Source organism: Natrix helvetica (genome assembly GCF_964273705.1).
Source record: "Natrix helvetica genome assembly, chromosome: 16".
Lineage (NCBI taxonomy): Eukaryota > Metazoa > Chordata > Lepidosauria > Squamata > Natricidae > Natrix > Natrix helvetica.
In genome coordinates, this window is record NC_138563.1 from 6,420,298 (window position 1) to 6,435,699 (window position 15,402).

General features: G+C 42.7%; 1 protein-coding gene across 1 annotated transcript in view; it reads right to left on the reverse strand.

The window, feature by feature from the left end:
• Positions 1 to 699: 699 nt before the first annotated feature.
• TOP6BL (TOP6B like initiator of meiotic double strand breaks) overlaps positions 700 to 15,402 on the reverse strand; it is a gene marked incomplete at its 5' end in the record, with an annotated part of 32,624 nt that continues 17,921 nt past the window's right edge. Inside the window, 10 exons of the mRNA XM_081967912.1 lie at positions 700 to 824; positions 1,656 to 1,936; positions 3,638 to 3,767; positions 5,096 to 5,194; positions 6,545 to 6,655; positions 7,568 to 7,787; positions 8,921 to 8,942; positions 9,114 to 9,251; positions 10,371 to 10,518; positions 11,888 to 12,080. Coding sequence (XP_081824038.1) covers positions 771 to 824; positions 1,656 to 1,936; positions 3,638 to 3,767; positions 5,096 to 5,194; positions 6,545 to 6,655; positions 7,568 to 7,787; positions 8,921 to 8,942; positions 9,114 to 9,251; positions 10,371 to 10,518; positions 11,888 to 12,080 — 1,396 coding nt within the window. The 3' untranslated portion in view covers positions 700 to 770. The remainder of the gene's footprint in view (positions 825 to 1,655; positions 1,937 to 3,637; positions 3,768 to 5,095; positions 5,195 to 6,544; positions 6,656 to 7,567; positions 7,788 to 8,920; positions 8,943 to 9,113; positions 9,252 to 10,370; positions 10,519 to 11,887; positions 12,081 to 15,402) is intronic.

Genomic DNA, 15,402 nt, shown 5'->3' on the forward strand with positions numbered 1-15,402 from the left:
AAGGAAGGAAGGAAGGAAGATAGCAATAGCCCTTAGACTTAGATCCCGCTTCACAGTGCTTTTACAGCCCTCTCTAAGCGGTTTGCAGAGTCAGCCTCTTACCCTCCAACAATATGGCTCCTCATTTTACCCACCTCGGATGGACGGAAGGCTGAGTCAACCTTGAGCCTGGCAAGATTCGAACTGCCAAATTGAAGGCAGCCGGCAGGCAGCAGAAGGAGCCTGCACACTGCACTCTAACCACTGCGCCACCTCAACTTAATATGGTTTGTTTAGTGATCGTCCAAAGTTACAAGGGCACTGGGGAAAAAAATTGACTTAGGACCAATTTTCACACTTACGACCGTTGCCACATCCCCACGCACGTGTGATTTACATTCGGATGCTGGGTGACTGACTGGTATTTATGACGGTCGCGGTGTCCCAGAGGTCACGTGATTCCTGTTTTGCCACCTTCTGACAAGCAAAGTGGGTTTCGATTCCCAGAATCCCCCAGCCAGCATGCTTTAAGAGGGGTGGACTTCAACTCCCAGGATTCCTGAGCCAGCATGAGAGTTGAAGAAGTCTTAAAATGTGTTGACAGGGGAATTCTGGGAGTTGAAGTCCACCCTTCTTCAAGTGCCCGAGGTTGAGAAATGTGGCTGTAGGGAAAGCATTGTGCTTATTCTTTAGTAGAAGGGACCAAGAGACGGTGAGCAACTTTTTTTCATTTATTGCCTTGCCCGAGACGCTCCAAATGGGAATTCCATGAACGGAACATTCCGGCCCTTTCAGGAAGTCCACTTGGCCATGTTGAAGACCTCCTGAGCCCAAAGGTCCTCCTCCTGCAAGACACGGAAAGTCCAAAGAGAAAGCAGCTTTGAATTACGTTCAAGCAAAGTCAGGCTAAGCCCGTCTCAATTTAATAGAATATAAGAGTGGGAAGGGACCTTGGAGGTCTTCTAGTCCAACCCCCTGCTCAGGCAGGAGACCCTATATCATTTCAGACAAACGGTCGGCCAATCTCTTCTTTAAAACCTCCCGTGTTTTAAACTTCTGGAGGCAAGTCATTCCACTGATTGTTCTCACGGACAAAAAGTTTCTTCTTAGTTCCAGTTTTGCTTCTCTTCTTCATTAGTTTCTTGTCTGGCCTTCAAAGGTGCTTTGGAGAATAGCTTGACCCCTCTCTTACTCTCTGGGGTAGCCCCTCAAATACTGGAATATGCTCTCCTGTCTCCCCTGGTCCTTCTCTTCCCTAGACTAGCCAGGCCCAGTTCCTGCAACCGTCCATCGGATGTTTTAGCCTCCAGTCCAGTGGTGGTTTCCAGATTCCGGCGTCATCCAAATGGACGCGAGCAGCACGCACATGCATCGTACCATCCAGGGATGCCACCACGAGCCTCCGTGACACTCCAGCTGCTCAGCGGAGCATCGCGCAGCCCCTGTATGTGCGCAGAAGGGAACAGCGTTCTGTGCGCCTTTGGCATTGAGTCATGCCGGCCACATGACCACGGAGACTTCTTCGGACAGCACTGGCTCTTCGGCTTTGAAATAGCACCGCCCCCTAGAGTTGGGAACGACTAGCACATAGGTGCTAGGTTACCTTATCATGATTTAATCTACATGAATCTGGAAAGCCTATTAATTAATTCATTCAAAAAATTTTTTTTACAAACCTGACACATATTTTTGCTCCTGGCAGCCCCGGTGACGCCGTCATTTCCTTGACATGTCTTGTCTTGGAAAATATCCCTCTCACTCTTAGAAGAAGATGAAAAGGAAGAGGTTGAAGTGGCTTCTGGTCTCGTTGGGAGGCTTCCTTTGGGCTCCTTGTTCTTTGCTTCACCGGAGACATTAAGGTCTTCTGAATCCTCCTCCGGGGGAATCCTCCCCTTTGCTGGTTTTCTCTTCTTTGCCCGGCTTATTTCGTCAGACTCTGAGCTATCAAACCGAAATCCTGCAGGACACAAAACACATGTGAAATCGCACGTTGAAAAATGCAGTCACATATAGAGCACACGCATGTACAGACATGACGCACAGATCCAAACTGCAAATTACGTCAGTTCCGGCTAATTACGGCTAGTCTTTGACTTACAACAGTTCATTTAGCGACTGTTCGAAGTTGCCAAGGCACTGAAAAAAGTGATATGGTCATTTTTCACACTTACAATCATTGAGGCATCCCCATGGCTACGTCATCAAAATTCAGGTGCTTGGCAACTGACTCATATTTATGATGGTTGCCATGTCCCAGGGTTGAGTGATCCCCTTTTGCGACCTTCTGACAAGCAAAGTCAATGGGGAAGCCAGCTTCACTTAATAACCGGGTGACTAGCTTAATAACTACAGCAATTCGTTTAACAGCTATGGCAAGAAAGGATTTGAAATGGGGCAAAACTCACTTAACGAAGCTCTCGCCTAGCCACATAAATGTTGGGCTCCATTGTGGCTGTAAGTCGAGGACTACCTGTCTATCAGGTGGCTGTAGGTAACCTTTTTTAAAAAAAAAAACCCAAGACTTTGCTGCTGGAAAGTCTTCTTTCTGTTTTCTTTTTTTACTTTTGCGAGGCTCAACTTCCTTGCTGAAGGAGATGCACCTGTTCCAGGTGACATTCAGAGCCTGGGAAATGAATTTCTTTCTTGTTTCTGTTTGTTTTAGAATGTTTACTTTTACTTCTGGGCTTAACTTTTTCCGTGTTTTGATTTGGATGCACTTGACTGCTGGGAGAGATCACTGGAGGACAGAATTTAACCGGTAAAGAGAATGGTTGCGTTTTTTCTAACTACCGTAGAGAATTTCACATTTGTACCGTGAGCCGATAGCTGTTCTGACCGAGGCTTCCCGAGAGCCTGAAGCAAACTCCTTGTCCCGACAAAAAACCCTTTTATTAATTTGTTGTGAATTCTGCTCCTTCACATCCAGCGAAGTCTTTCAAAGGAGGATTTACAGTCACAGACCTTCTCTGGCTTGGAGAGCTGCCAGGACGATCTCTGCAAAATGTGGCCAGGAGCCTCGGAGGTCCCGAACCAATTAAGCGAACTAATTGCCTCCTGCAAACTCCACTCCCCCTTCGCTCCTCTTCTATTTCCTCTGGGAGGGGCCCTTCATTGTCCACCTGTGGCCTTCCTCCCAAGTCGACCCCTGTTCTTTAACTGTTCCCTTCGTCTGGCAATTCTGCGCATGCGCACACTGGGAACAGGCTCCAGCTGTTCGGCTGCCCTGCTGGTGTCTGACTCTGAAGGCAGCTGATAATTGGCATATGGCCCTGCCCCCCTCTCTGCCTCCGACACAGAATCCTCATCAGAACCTTCCCCAGACTCCAGGACTGGCCCAGGTTCCTCCCCAACCTCCTAACTGTCCGAATCTGCTGCCAGCTCCGCTGGCCACTGGCGGGCCACCACAATAGCTAGTCAGCGAAATGCTTTCCTCTTTTCTTTCTGTAAACTGTGTACTTTATATTATACAGGTATTGCTCGACTTACGACCACAATTGAGCCCAAAATTTATGTTGGTAAGTGAAACATTTGCTACCTGAGTTTTGCCCCATTTTACATCCTTTCTTGCCACAGTTGTTAACTGAAACATTGCAGTTAAGTTAGGAACAGCATAACTCTGGAATAGTGTGTTTTCTTAGTTGTGCACACAAAGACACACCTTCTCTCTTGCTGGTTCCATCCGCTTGCTCCAATCCTGGACAACTAACCCAACAGCACATTTTCTGATGAATGGAGGATGAGTCAGTTTTGGTAGTTGGTGGCCTTGTCTTACACTTTCTAGGCAGTGGCTGCAGAAAGAAAAGAAAGGAGACAATTTACATCAACAATACACAAATCATATTTAAGGAAGAATTTAATGCTGGTAATTCTCCAGCCCAAGGAAAACTGTAATGGAACAGTAAGAAATCATCCTTCCAATGAAGCTGATTTTTGCATTATATTATTTTTATAAGACAGAAAATGAAAAGTAAACATGTTATTAACTCAGGGATCCGTTGTGAGCCTGGTCACTGCAGAGCTCCCACCAATGCCAAATGCAGATATTTCACAGATAAGATTTTTTAGTAAGAGATCTTAGCTGGATATTGGAATATAGGTAATCCTCAACTTACAACCGACCATTCAAAGTTACAACAGTCCTGAAAAAACTGACGTATCATTAGTTATGTGATTAAAATTTGGGTGCTGGCCAACCAGCATTTATTTACCATGACTGCAGCATCACCAAGTCATGTGATTGCATTTTGTGATGACCAATAAAGAATAATAAAGAATTCCATCCATCTATCCATCCATCCATCCATCCATCATCTATTTATCTATCAGGGACGTGGTGGCTCAGTGGCTAAGACGCTGAACTTGCCGATCAGAAAGGTCGGCAGTATGGCGGTTCGAATCCCTAGCGCCGCGTAACAGAGTGAGCTCCCGTTCCTTGTCCCAGCTTCTGCCAACCTTGTAGTTCGAAAGCAGGTAAAAAATGCGAGTAGAAAAATAGGAGCCACCTTTGGTGGGAAGGAAACAGTGTTCCGTGCTCCTTCGGCGTTGAGTCATGCCGGCCACATGACCATGGAGACGTCTTCGGACAGCGCTGGGTCTTTGGCTTTGAAACAGAGATGAGCACCACCCCCTAGAGTCAGTAACGACTAGCACAGATGTGTGATGGAAACCTTCACCTTTACACTTTCTTTCTTTTCTTTCTTTCTTTCTTTCTTTCTCTCTCTCTCTCTCTCTCTCTCTCTCTCTCTCTCTCTTTCTTTTTTGTGCCCTTCCCAGCAGCCTCCCACAAGCCAAGTCAATGAGGGAAGCCAAATTCACTTAACAATTGCATGATTCACCTAACAACTGCCATGAATGGCTTAACAACCGTGGGGAAAAAAAGGTCACAAAATCCGGCATGACTCACTTAACTGCCTTGCTTAACAACAGAAAGCCTTGGTCCCAATTGGTATCCTAAATTGAGGGATATTTTTGAGGCTTCTGTGTTGCCAGATTATCTGTAAGCATTCACAGGAATCAACTGAACCTTCGTCCCTTAACAGCGAGGACCGGAGTAGTGCCGAAGAAGGATAAGGTGAGGAAAACAGGAGCAAGGTAAGGTGTTTAAGGTAATGTTTACCTTTTTGATCTCACAGGTGTTACTGGGCTTCCATTGCTTAAGAATGACTTTGTTAAAAGTCTCTCTGATGGTTTCCTGGAATTCTTGAGTGTCTGCGACCTGGAGAGAGAGGGAGAGATTTTCTTAACACGGGGATGGGCAACAACGACCCCTTTCACGACCTGAGGACTTCAACTCCCAGACCTGAACCATGCTGGCTCAGGGATTCTGGGAGTTGAAGTCCATACATCATTAAGGGGACCATAGTTCTGTGGAACTTACATCATAACCAATTTCGTTGTATTTATTTTGTACAATGATAGTAAAAACAATATTAAATACTTAACTAATCAGTAGAGGGGTGTGTGCATAAGTGCACTAACATGTCTTTCGTCCCTGTCACTGCATTTTTATTCTTTTATTCTTGTTTTCGCTTTTGTTTGACAAATTTTAATTTATCTATATATCTGTGTGTGTGTGTGTGTGTGTGTGTGTGTGTGTGTGTATGTTTTCCAGTATAACTCTGCAACGCCTCGAGCAATTTCAACCAAACTTGGTACACAGACTTACTCTCTGGAAACAAATATTGTGTGGGGGGGGGGGGTAAGACACCCCTAACACCCCCTGGGGTGTGTGTTCTGTTAAGAGCTGTTGTGCCTTAAAACGGCTTCTACCGTACAGCCTTAAAATGGATTCTACTGTACAGCACTGTGGAGTCGCCACGGTAACGGCTTCACAGTACTCCACAAGGCGGCTCCCTCTGGTAAGGGGGAAAATCCAACATTAGAAATTGCGGCGATGTTCATGGAAGGAGGGTTGGGATAAATAAATAAATAAATAGTAAATAAATAAATAAATAAGTTGCCCACTCCTGTTTTAACACAATGAACGTGTACCCATAATGGCGTTACGGGTAATTCTTGACTCAGTACTACAATGGAGGCCCAAATTCCCGTTGCTAAGTAAGAGAGTGAATTTTGCCCCATTTTACCACCTTTCTTGCCATGTTTGTTAAGTGAATCACTGCAGTTACTAAGTTAATAACACAGTTGTTAAGTGAATTTGCCTCATGACTGGATTTGCTTGTCAGAAGTTTGCAAAAGGAGATCATAGGACCCCGGGACGCTACAACCGTCATAAATATGAGTCAGTTGCCAAGCATCTGGAATTTGATCACGCGATCGTAGGGAGGCTGCAATGGTCGTAAGTGTGAAAAATGATCCTAGGTCACTTTTCTCAGTGCCGTCATGACTTTGAACAGTCACTAAGGGAACTGTTGGAAGTCAAGGGTTACTTATATTTCTGATGTAAGCGTGAGATAATAGTTAAGACTACACTTAAATTAGTACTTTGGAAGTTGCTTAATCCTCACTCGTTGCTGGGCATAGTCGATTCCCAATCCTACACAACCTTTCTCAACCCAGTTGTTAATTTAAAGAGTGTCCTGGTTTTAACACATCTTGGCTGTACCTGCAAGGCATGGAGACACTTCCGTCGGAAGTCGCCGTCGGTGCTGCTGGAGACGATTCTGGAAATGGCAGATGCCATGATGGGTAAAGAACTTGCCAGCTTCTGCTGCTCCTGTGGAGAACAAAGTGTCCTGCCTAGTGGTCACAGCCCATGACAGCCTCAAAACAAAGTATCCGAACGTCTTCCGTCTATGGACGGTATAATTGTGCTACCAATTTTATTTTTTCATCGGATTTGGGAATTGCCCGTCTCCTTCACAGAAACAATCTGGGCAGTGCACGAATCAAATATTAAAAGGTAGAAACTGACAGGGATGGTGACATATCTGACAAGTGCAGGTAACCAGGAGCCAAGTGGTTCAAATGAATACAGGCAGTCCTCGAGTTATGGCCACAATGGAGCCTCGAATTTATGTTGCTAAGTGAAACATTTGTTAAGTGAGCTTTGAGAGCCTTTCTGGCTCTGCTCGTCTATGCTATTCTCTATTCTCTACTACTTCCTCTTCTCTTCTCTATATCTTATATACTAGCCTATTTCCCTGAAAATAAGACCTTTCCCCAGATAATAAGCCCAGTCGGGCTTTTGAGTGCATGTGCTAAAATAAGCCCTCCCCGAAAATATTGCAAAACAGCAGCAGCCATGAGGTGACCACACTTGCCGCCTCCTGCACCTCAAAAATAATAAGGCCTCCCCAAAAATAAGGCCAAGCGCTTATTTTGGGGGTCAAAAGAAAATAAGACCCTGTCTTATGTTCGGGGAAACACAGTATATTCCATTCTACTCTCCTTCCTTCTTGCCTCCTCCTCCTCCTCCTCATTCTATTCTATTCTATTCTATTCTATTCTATTTCTATTTCTATTTCTTCCCTACTCTTTGGTAAGCTGTCCAGAGTCACTATGAGTGAGTTGGGCAGCCATGTCAATTTTCTAAACAAACAAACAAACAAATAAATAAAATTCTTCCCTTTTTCTACTCCCAAGCCTTGCCCGCAACCATCCCGGCCTTTTGTCATGAGCTTCGCACCTGAAATACTCTGTAGTGTTGATGAAGGATGCCATTCACCAGTTCTTGGGTAGATCTTTTCACTGCCTGCTCGCTGCAGAAGAGGATAGGCGAGAGATGGGACAGAATCACTCGCCGGTTGCCTGCAGCACACAAAGAGAGGAGGGGACAAATGCAGGTGCTAAACACACAAATACACAACTTTGTGTAAGAAGGATGAACGGGTGAGCATGTTTCTGGCCTGCGAATATGGGGGGCGGGGGGAGGAGAAATGGGAAGGCTAAACCTCTGGTCCCAGTGCCCAACCCAGATTGGATCTTGCAACAAAATTCCCTTCAGTTCTAGAGAATTACAAACTATTGGCTGAATTGCGCCATGCAGTTTGCCTTTGCGAATTCACTCACGGTATAACTAATTCACGTGTGCTAGAACCAAGGAGGAATTTCCTGACAGTCAGAACAATTCATCAGTGGAACAGCTTCCCTCCAGAAATTGTGGCTGTTCCAACACTGGAAGTTTTTAAGAAGAGATTGGATATCCGTTTGTCTGAAATGCTGTAGGGTTTCCTGCCTATGCAGGGGTTGGACTAGAAGACCTCCAAGATCCCTTCAAACTCTGTTATTCTATTCTATTCTATTCCTTTCTATTCCTATTCCTAGTCCTTGACTTACAACTGTTCATTTAGTGGCCATTCGAAGTTACAATGTCACTGAAAAGTGACATGACTATTTTTCACACTTAACGACCGTTGCAGCCTCCTCATGATCATGCGGTCAAAGATCCAGGCACTTGGCAACTGATTCATATTTATGACGGTTTTAGTGTCCCAGGGTCACGTGATCCCCTTTTGGGGCCTTTTGACAAGCCAGATTCCCTTAGCAACCATGCTACTAACTTAACAGCTGCTGTGATTCACTTAACAAACGGTGGCAAGGAAGGTTGTAAAATGGGACATTCACAGAGTCTCTCTTAGCAGCAGAAATTGCGGCCTCACTTGCGATCGTAAATCAAGGACTACCTGTATTTTGGAAATCATGATTTTTATGGCTTAGCCGCATTGTGAGCTCATTTAATAAACTGTAGTTAAAACCAACAATAATATCCTAATGCTCAAAGGTACACACACACACACTTCCTTGGCTGTTTAAACTAAACCATTCCCTGGGAGAAAAGCCAGATATTTCTCTGGCAATTGACTTTCTTAGAGGCTTCAAGAATAGCTTCAAGAATAAATGTCTTTCAAAACACATCTGTGCTGTATTTGTATTTTTAGCGGAGGGGTAATATGATCCTAAGCACAGATGGGAGGTTAAATGAAGTTATTCCGTTTCTCTCTCTGATTTTGCAGCGAGTTTTCGTAAAGAGTTTTCTCACACTTTCAGATACTCTTGATCAGCTACAGGGCCAAAGACTTATTTTGTAGATGCCCTCTTGCCAGTCTCAATAAACTCCTTGTATTCGACTGCTTAGTGGCCCCCGCCCCCCAACCCCTGATCCAAGCAGATATATTTGTGCCTGTGTCTATGTACGCACACACGTATGTGTATACATCTATATTAATATATACAGAAAGTGAAAATCGGCTTGTCCTGGAACGGATCGGTGTAACCAAGGAAAAGGAAGAGCAGCAGTGTCTGTTCCCGAATCTCTGAATCCTGCTGGTGGCTGGTTTGAAGGTTAAACTGGATTTCAGGTCTCGCTGTATCTGAGAGACAAAATACATTGATTGAGTGATGGACACACTGGACTGCATCTTATTTCAGGCAAATAATCAAGGAAGATTCAGTGATGATACCTAAGGATATATATATATATATATATATATATATATATATATATATATATATCACCATATTTTTATTTTTAATGTTGCCTTTTTATATTTGTGTTGTATTTGTGCTGATAAATAAATAAAGGGAGACTAGTATAGATCTATTTCAAGCTATTTAGCTCTCATCAGCTAGCCATCCCCTTACCAGGTTCAAATCCCAGTAAGGGTATGGCTAGTTGATGAGAGCTAAATAGCTTGAAATAGATCTATACTAGTCTCCCTTTATTTATTTATCAGCACAAATACAACATACACACACACACACACACACACACACACGTGGGTGTGTGACCTTCTAACAAGCAAAGTCAATGGGGAAGCCAGATTCACTTAACCAGAGTATCACTAACTTAACAACGGCAGTGATTCATTTAATGACTGTGGCACAAAGGGTCATAAAATGGGGCAAAATACACTTAACAAATGTTTCACTTAACAACACTTAAATTTTGAGCTCTGTTGTGGTTGAAAGTCATAGGGTACCAGATACATAGATAGAGAAAGACAGACAGATACCAATAAGTAGATAGATACCGGTAAATAGATGGTAGAAATATGTAAGTTATATAAACAGGCAGGCAGGCAGGCAGGCAGACAGACAGACAGACAGATATAGATATCAAAAGCATTTCAAGATTAGGTCTGCAGATCTATCCTCTGCGGAGCTTTCTGAACCACAAATCAGAGTTGCACAACAGATGGTTTGTGGACTCAGCTCAGTTGTGATGCTCTCCGGGGGGGGGGGTCACTTTACACCCCGTGTGCATTGTGCAGAGTTCTCATGAGGATAAACGAGGCAAGCCATCAGACAGTATTTTATTACACTGAAAATAAACATGTCAGATCACCGTTTTATTTTCAGGTCTGGCTGCTCCTGAGATTGTTCCCTGAAAAAAAACTGCACGTGCCGTTCATTCTTAAAAAACAGCTTTCCCACGTTCGGACCGGATAACGGAAAAGAAGTGTGGTGCAGACGACCCGTACATCAGTTACCTGCTTCGCAATAGGCAGCTGAGTTGAGTGTGGCTTGGTAGGCGTATTTGCCCCATGCTGCCAGGCGTGAAGGATCGTCAAAGAAAGAATACGAGGCCTCTTCTGCAGAAAACAATATGGGCAGCCCAGCTGGATCATAAAGAAATATATATATGGTTGGCTAGGGAAAAAAAATTCACCTGAAGGCCAGTGAATGGTGCCAGCCACGGAGTGCTGAGTTTGATATTAAAAATTGTTATTAGTTTTGATGCTGCTTTTCTTTCTTAAGTTAATCCTGTCCTGAGATAGTAGCAAACCTCTCTATAACTGTAAGGTAAAAGGTTCCCCTTGCATATATGAGCTAGTCGTTCCCGGCTCTAGGGGACGGCACCCATCTCCGTTTCAAAGCCGAAGAGCCAGAACTGTCCGAAGACGTCTCCGTGGTCATGTGGCCGGCATGACTCAACGCCCAAGGCGCACAGAGCGCTGTTCCCTTCCCACCAAAGGTGGTTCCTCTCTATAACTAAAGCCATTTTTATATATTTATACATAGTTTTATATGTATAACTGTAGTTATATATAGTTATAACTGTAAACTATAACTGGTGAAAAGAAGAACAAGGGGTGACGTGGTAACGATATTCCAGTATTTGAAGGGCTTCTTTTCATTAAACTAGACATACCCAGTTCCTGCAACCGTTCTTCATACAGTGTAGAATTTGGCCTTGAAAGCTGGAATGAGTTGAACTACCTCACAATTATTTATTAACTGTTCAATCTTATGTCTAGTCAGATTAAGCAGCATCAAGATTGGTATGGCCTTATTTAATAAATTATCTTGCTTTTATTATTTTTTTATAAATAACTCAAGGTGGTGAACATACCCGATGTCCCTTCTTCCTTCTAGTTTCCCCACAACAACAACCCTGTGAGGTAGGTTGGCTTGAGAGAGAGGGACTTGCCCAAACTCACCCAATCATGTTTTTCATGCCTAAAGTGGGGCTAGAACTCACCGTCTCCTGATGATTGGCCCAAAGTCACCCTGTCGGCTTTCATGCCTAAGGCAGGATTAGAACTCAGTCTTCTAGCCTGATGCCTTAACCGCTAGACCAAACTGAATCAAGATAATATAGGCTACATATAGGGTACAATCTTAGACTCCCTGGAAATAAGCTTTTACGTATTTAATTCAACAAGACATACATCTGAGTAGGAAAAAAATCCCCAAATAGTTAAGGGGAATGCATTCAACTGAAGAAATATGGAGGTGTCCCCATGGCTGACTCCCTCAAATTTGGGAGATGGAAATCCACAAGATTATCCTTTTGTAATCTAATCCTTTTCGCATACGTTAGAAAACATCAAATTTGGAGACCCTGCTTTAAAATATTTCAAAAACTCGCGTGGTTACCTGTTTTAGTTCAAATCATTCTACTTAGCCAAATAACTCCCCCTTTACCGTTTGCAAACCCAGCCAACTGCAAGTTAAAGCATCCCTCGACTCCCTTTTATTGATCACTGATCACAGCAAAGGATACAGAGGCAGCAATGATCTTCGCGGGCTGGTTAGGGAAGGATTTCTGGCAGGGACACAGAGATGCCGCAGGTAGGAGACTCAATTCCCCTGTGAAACCTCTTTCTACTAATTCATCTGGGATGAACAGATTGACTTTTTCACCAGTCACAAGATGGATTTTATCACAGGATGGGGTTACAGCCCTGAATTCTGACCTGGGGAGCGAGAGAGGGAAGGAAGAAAGAAGATGGGAATGAAAGGGAGAGAGGGAGGGAGAGAGGGAGGGAGGGAGGAGGAACAGAAGGGAAGGGAAAGAAGGCAAAGGGAGGAAGGAAGATGAGAGCGAGAGAGGGAAGGATGGGAATGAGAGGGAGGAAGGGAGGAAGGAAGGAGTGGGGTTATTTGGAGATAGAAAACAGAAGGAAATAAATTATAAGTAACAGTTTACTTAAAGATTATCCTTTTGTAATCTAATCCTTTTCACATACGTTAGAAAGCATCAAATTTGGAGACCCATTGCCCATGATATTTAAAGGGTGACACATTGGGAGATGGAGTTCACTCACTCAATTTTCAGTTTACATTTAAAAAAAAATCAAGCTGTTAACAGTGGCAAACCCTTCACAGATAAATGTGGATTAATTCCTGTGTATAACAGATTCAGCTGCCAGAATAATTTTTAAAAAAATCTTTATTGCATGTTAGCTGAATAATTATCTGAATTAATAGGAGATGAAAGATTATAAAAGAGAATTGGAAGAAAAAAGAAAGCATTAGGTAGCAAGAAAAGGCGGAGTTTTGTTTTATTTCAACTAATGGCTCAAAACTGTTCTGCGGCACAGTGGCATAGAAATATCAGTATTTTAAAATTACATTTTTATTTAAGCATCTCATATTTTTGTTAAAATGCACAGCTTGGTTTACAGTATCAGGAAAGCATAATTTTCAAGGGTAACATTGTACAAGAATCAAACTTTTTAAAAAAAAAAAGAGTAGCAAATGAACAGCCAGCACGGAATGTCTTTTCCCCACGGTGTGGTGTGTAAGTCTCAGTTCCAAAGACCTAAAGATTCCAAAAGAGAATGCCCTTCACCAGGTGCCAAAATATTAAGAAAAAAGTTTGTGCAAGCAAAGATTCTTTGCTTCTCCATGCAAGGGTGTTCTAGAGTTGGCTTGTTCAATTTATAGCCAGGCTTTCCACCCTATGGAATGCAAGTCCTTAATTAACAGACTAGGCTGTTGGTATATAAAAATGCACAACTATCCAGGCTCCACAGTACAGAAAACTGTTATAGGGTCTCCTGATTAAGTAAGGGGTTGGACTAGAAGACCTCCAAAGTCCCTTCCAACTGTGTTATTCTGCATTCTGAGAACTGAGCGCAATGAAATTTCATTTTAATGTATTGCTGATTAGCATACATTTAAAGTGACAATAAAACTGTTCTGTTTTGTTCTGTTCCGTTCTGTTCCATTCTATTCTATTCTATTCCATTCCATTCTCTATATTCTATTCTATTCTATTCTATTTTATTCTATTCCATTCCATTCTCTGTATTCTTCTCTTCTCTTCTACTCCATTCCATTCCATTCCGTTCCATTCTCTATATTCTATTCTATTCTATTCTATTCCATTCCATTCTCTATATTCTATTCTATTCCATTCCATTCTATTCTCTATATTCTATTCTATTCTACTCTATTCTATTCTATTCCATTCTCTGTATTCTTCTCTTCTCTTCTACTCCATTCCGTTCCGTTCCGTTCCATTCTCTATATTCCATTCCATTCCATTCTCTATATTCTATTCCATTAGATTCCATTCTCTATATTCTATTCCATTCTATTCTCTATATTCTATTCTATTCCATTCCATTCTCTGTATTCTTCTCTTCTCTTCTACTCCATTCCGTTCCGTTCCGTTCCATTCTCTATATTCCATTCCCTTCCATTCTCTATATTCTATTCCATTCCATTCCATTCTCTATATTCTATTCTATTCTATTCTATTCTATTCCATTCCATTCTCTGTATTGTTCTCTTCTCTTCTACTCCATTCCGTTCCGTTCCGTTCCATTCTCTATGTTCTATTCCATTCCATTCTATTCTCTATGTTTTATACTATTCCATTCCATTCTCTATATTCTATTCTATTCCGTTCCATTCTATTCCATCCTATTCTCTATATTCTATTCTTTTATTCCATTCTATTCCCTACATTCTATTCTATTTTATTCTATTCCATTCCCTATATTTTCTAGTCTAGTCTAGTCTAGTCTGCTCTGCCCTTCTCTGCTCTGCTCTAGTCTGTAAAAAATGTATACAAATTCCAAAATTATGCTAGATTGGTGTTGGAATGTGCTACTTCCTATAGATACTTTTAAACAGAAATGGAACATGGAGTTGGAAGGTCCTTGGAGATATTCTGGACAAATTGCTGTCCAGTCTCAAATGTATTAAACAGAGAAGTGAATGGTATATTAAACATATAGATATATTTCTAAGAATAACGATGATCAGGCTTTAGATGTGGATTATGGAATCTAAAACAGGCCATGGGAATCTGCACTGCAAGTAAGAGGATATGTGAGGATGAACCACAGGTTTTCTTCATTGCTCCTTACAAAATCCAGGCCACCAACCTCTTGCTTCCACAACCACCAGGGGGCAGTGCAGTCTACGAAACTGCCTTTTATACCTGTTCTTTTTCAAACCCTTGCAGCCCTTATTTCTGCAGCTACAGGTGGTCCTTGACTTACAACCACCATCGATGCCAAAATTATTGTTGATAAGCGAGGCAGTTGTTAAGTGAGTTTTGCCCCATTTTACCACCTTTTGTGCCACCTTTTGTTAAGTGAATCACTGCCGGGGGTTAAGTTGGCAACACGGTTGTGAAGGGAATCTGGATTCCCCACTGACTTTTATATTTAGATTTAGATGATCAGAGTTGGAAGGGACCCTGTAGGTCATCTAGTCCAACCCCCTGCCCAAGCAGGAGACCCTACACCATTTCTGACAGACGGCAGCCCAGTGCCTGTCGGGAGGTCGCAAAAGGGGGGACACTGCGACCGTCATAAATGTGAGTTGGTGGTCAAGGCAAATCGCATGACCATGGGGATATTGCAATGGTTGCGTGAAAAACGGTCGTAAGCCACATTTTTCAGTGCCGTTGTAACTCGGAACCGTCACTAAATGAATGGTTGTAACTCAAGGACTCCCTGTGGATGAGGTTGAAGTAGCCAGCTGCTGAGTCCTGTGGAAAAGTTGTGGATTGTCATAGGGACAAAATAATTTATTTGTCTACAGAATAACTAGGAATCAGCCTCCAAATAATGGCAAACTAATGAATCTGGCTGGTTTAGAGCTTCACAGGATGCATAAACCCAGCTCATTTTGTATTAAGGACTAACAAATTTCAAATTAATTAGACATTCTGAAACTAGAACATCTACATTTTGGCAAAAACAATATTCCGTCGAATCTAGGAACAAATGCTGGGCATCCTTTCCACAATCTGGTTTTAAGAACGACCTTGCATTT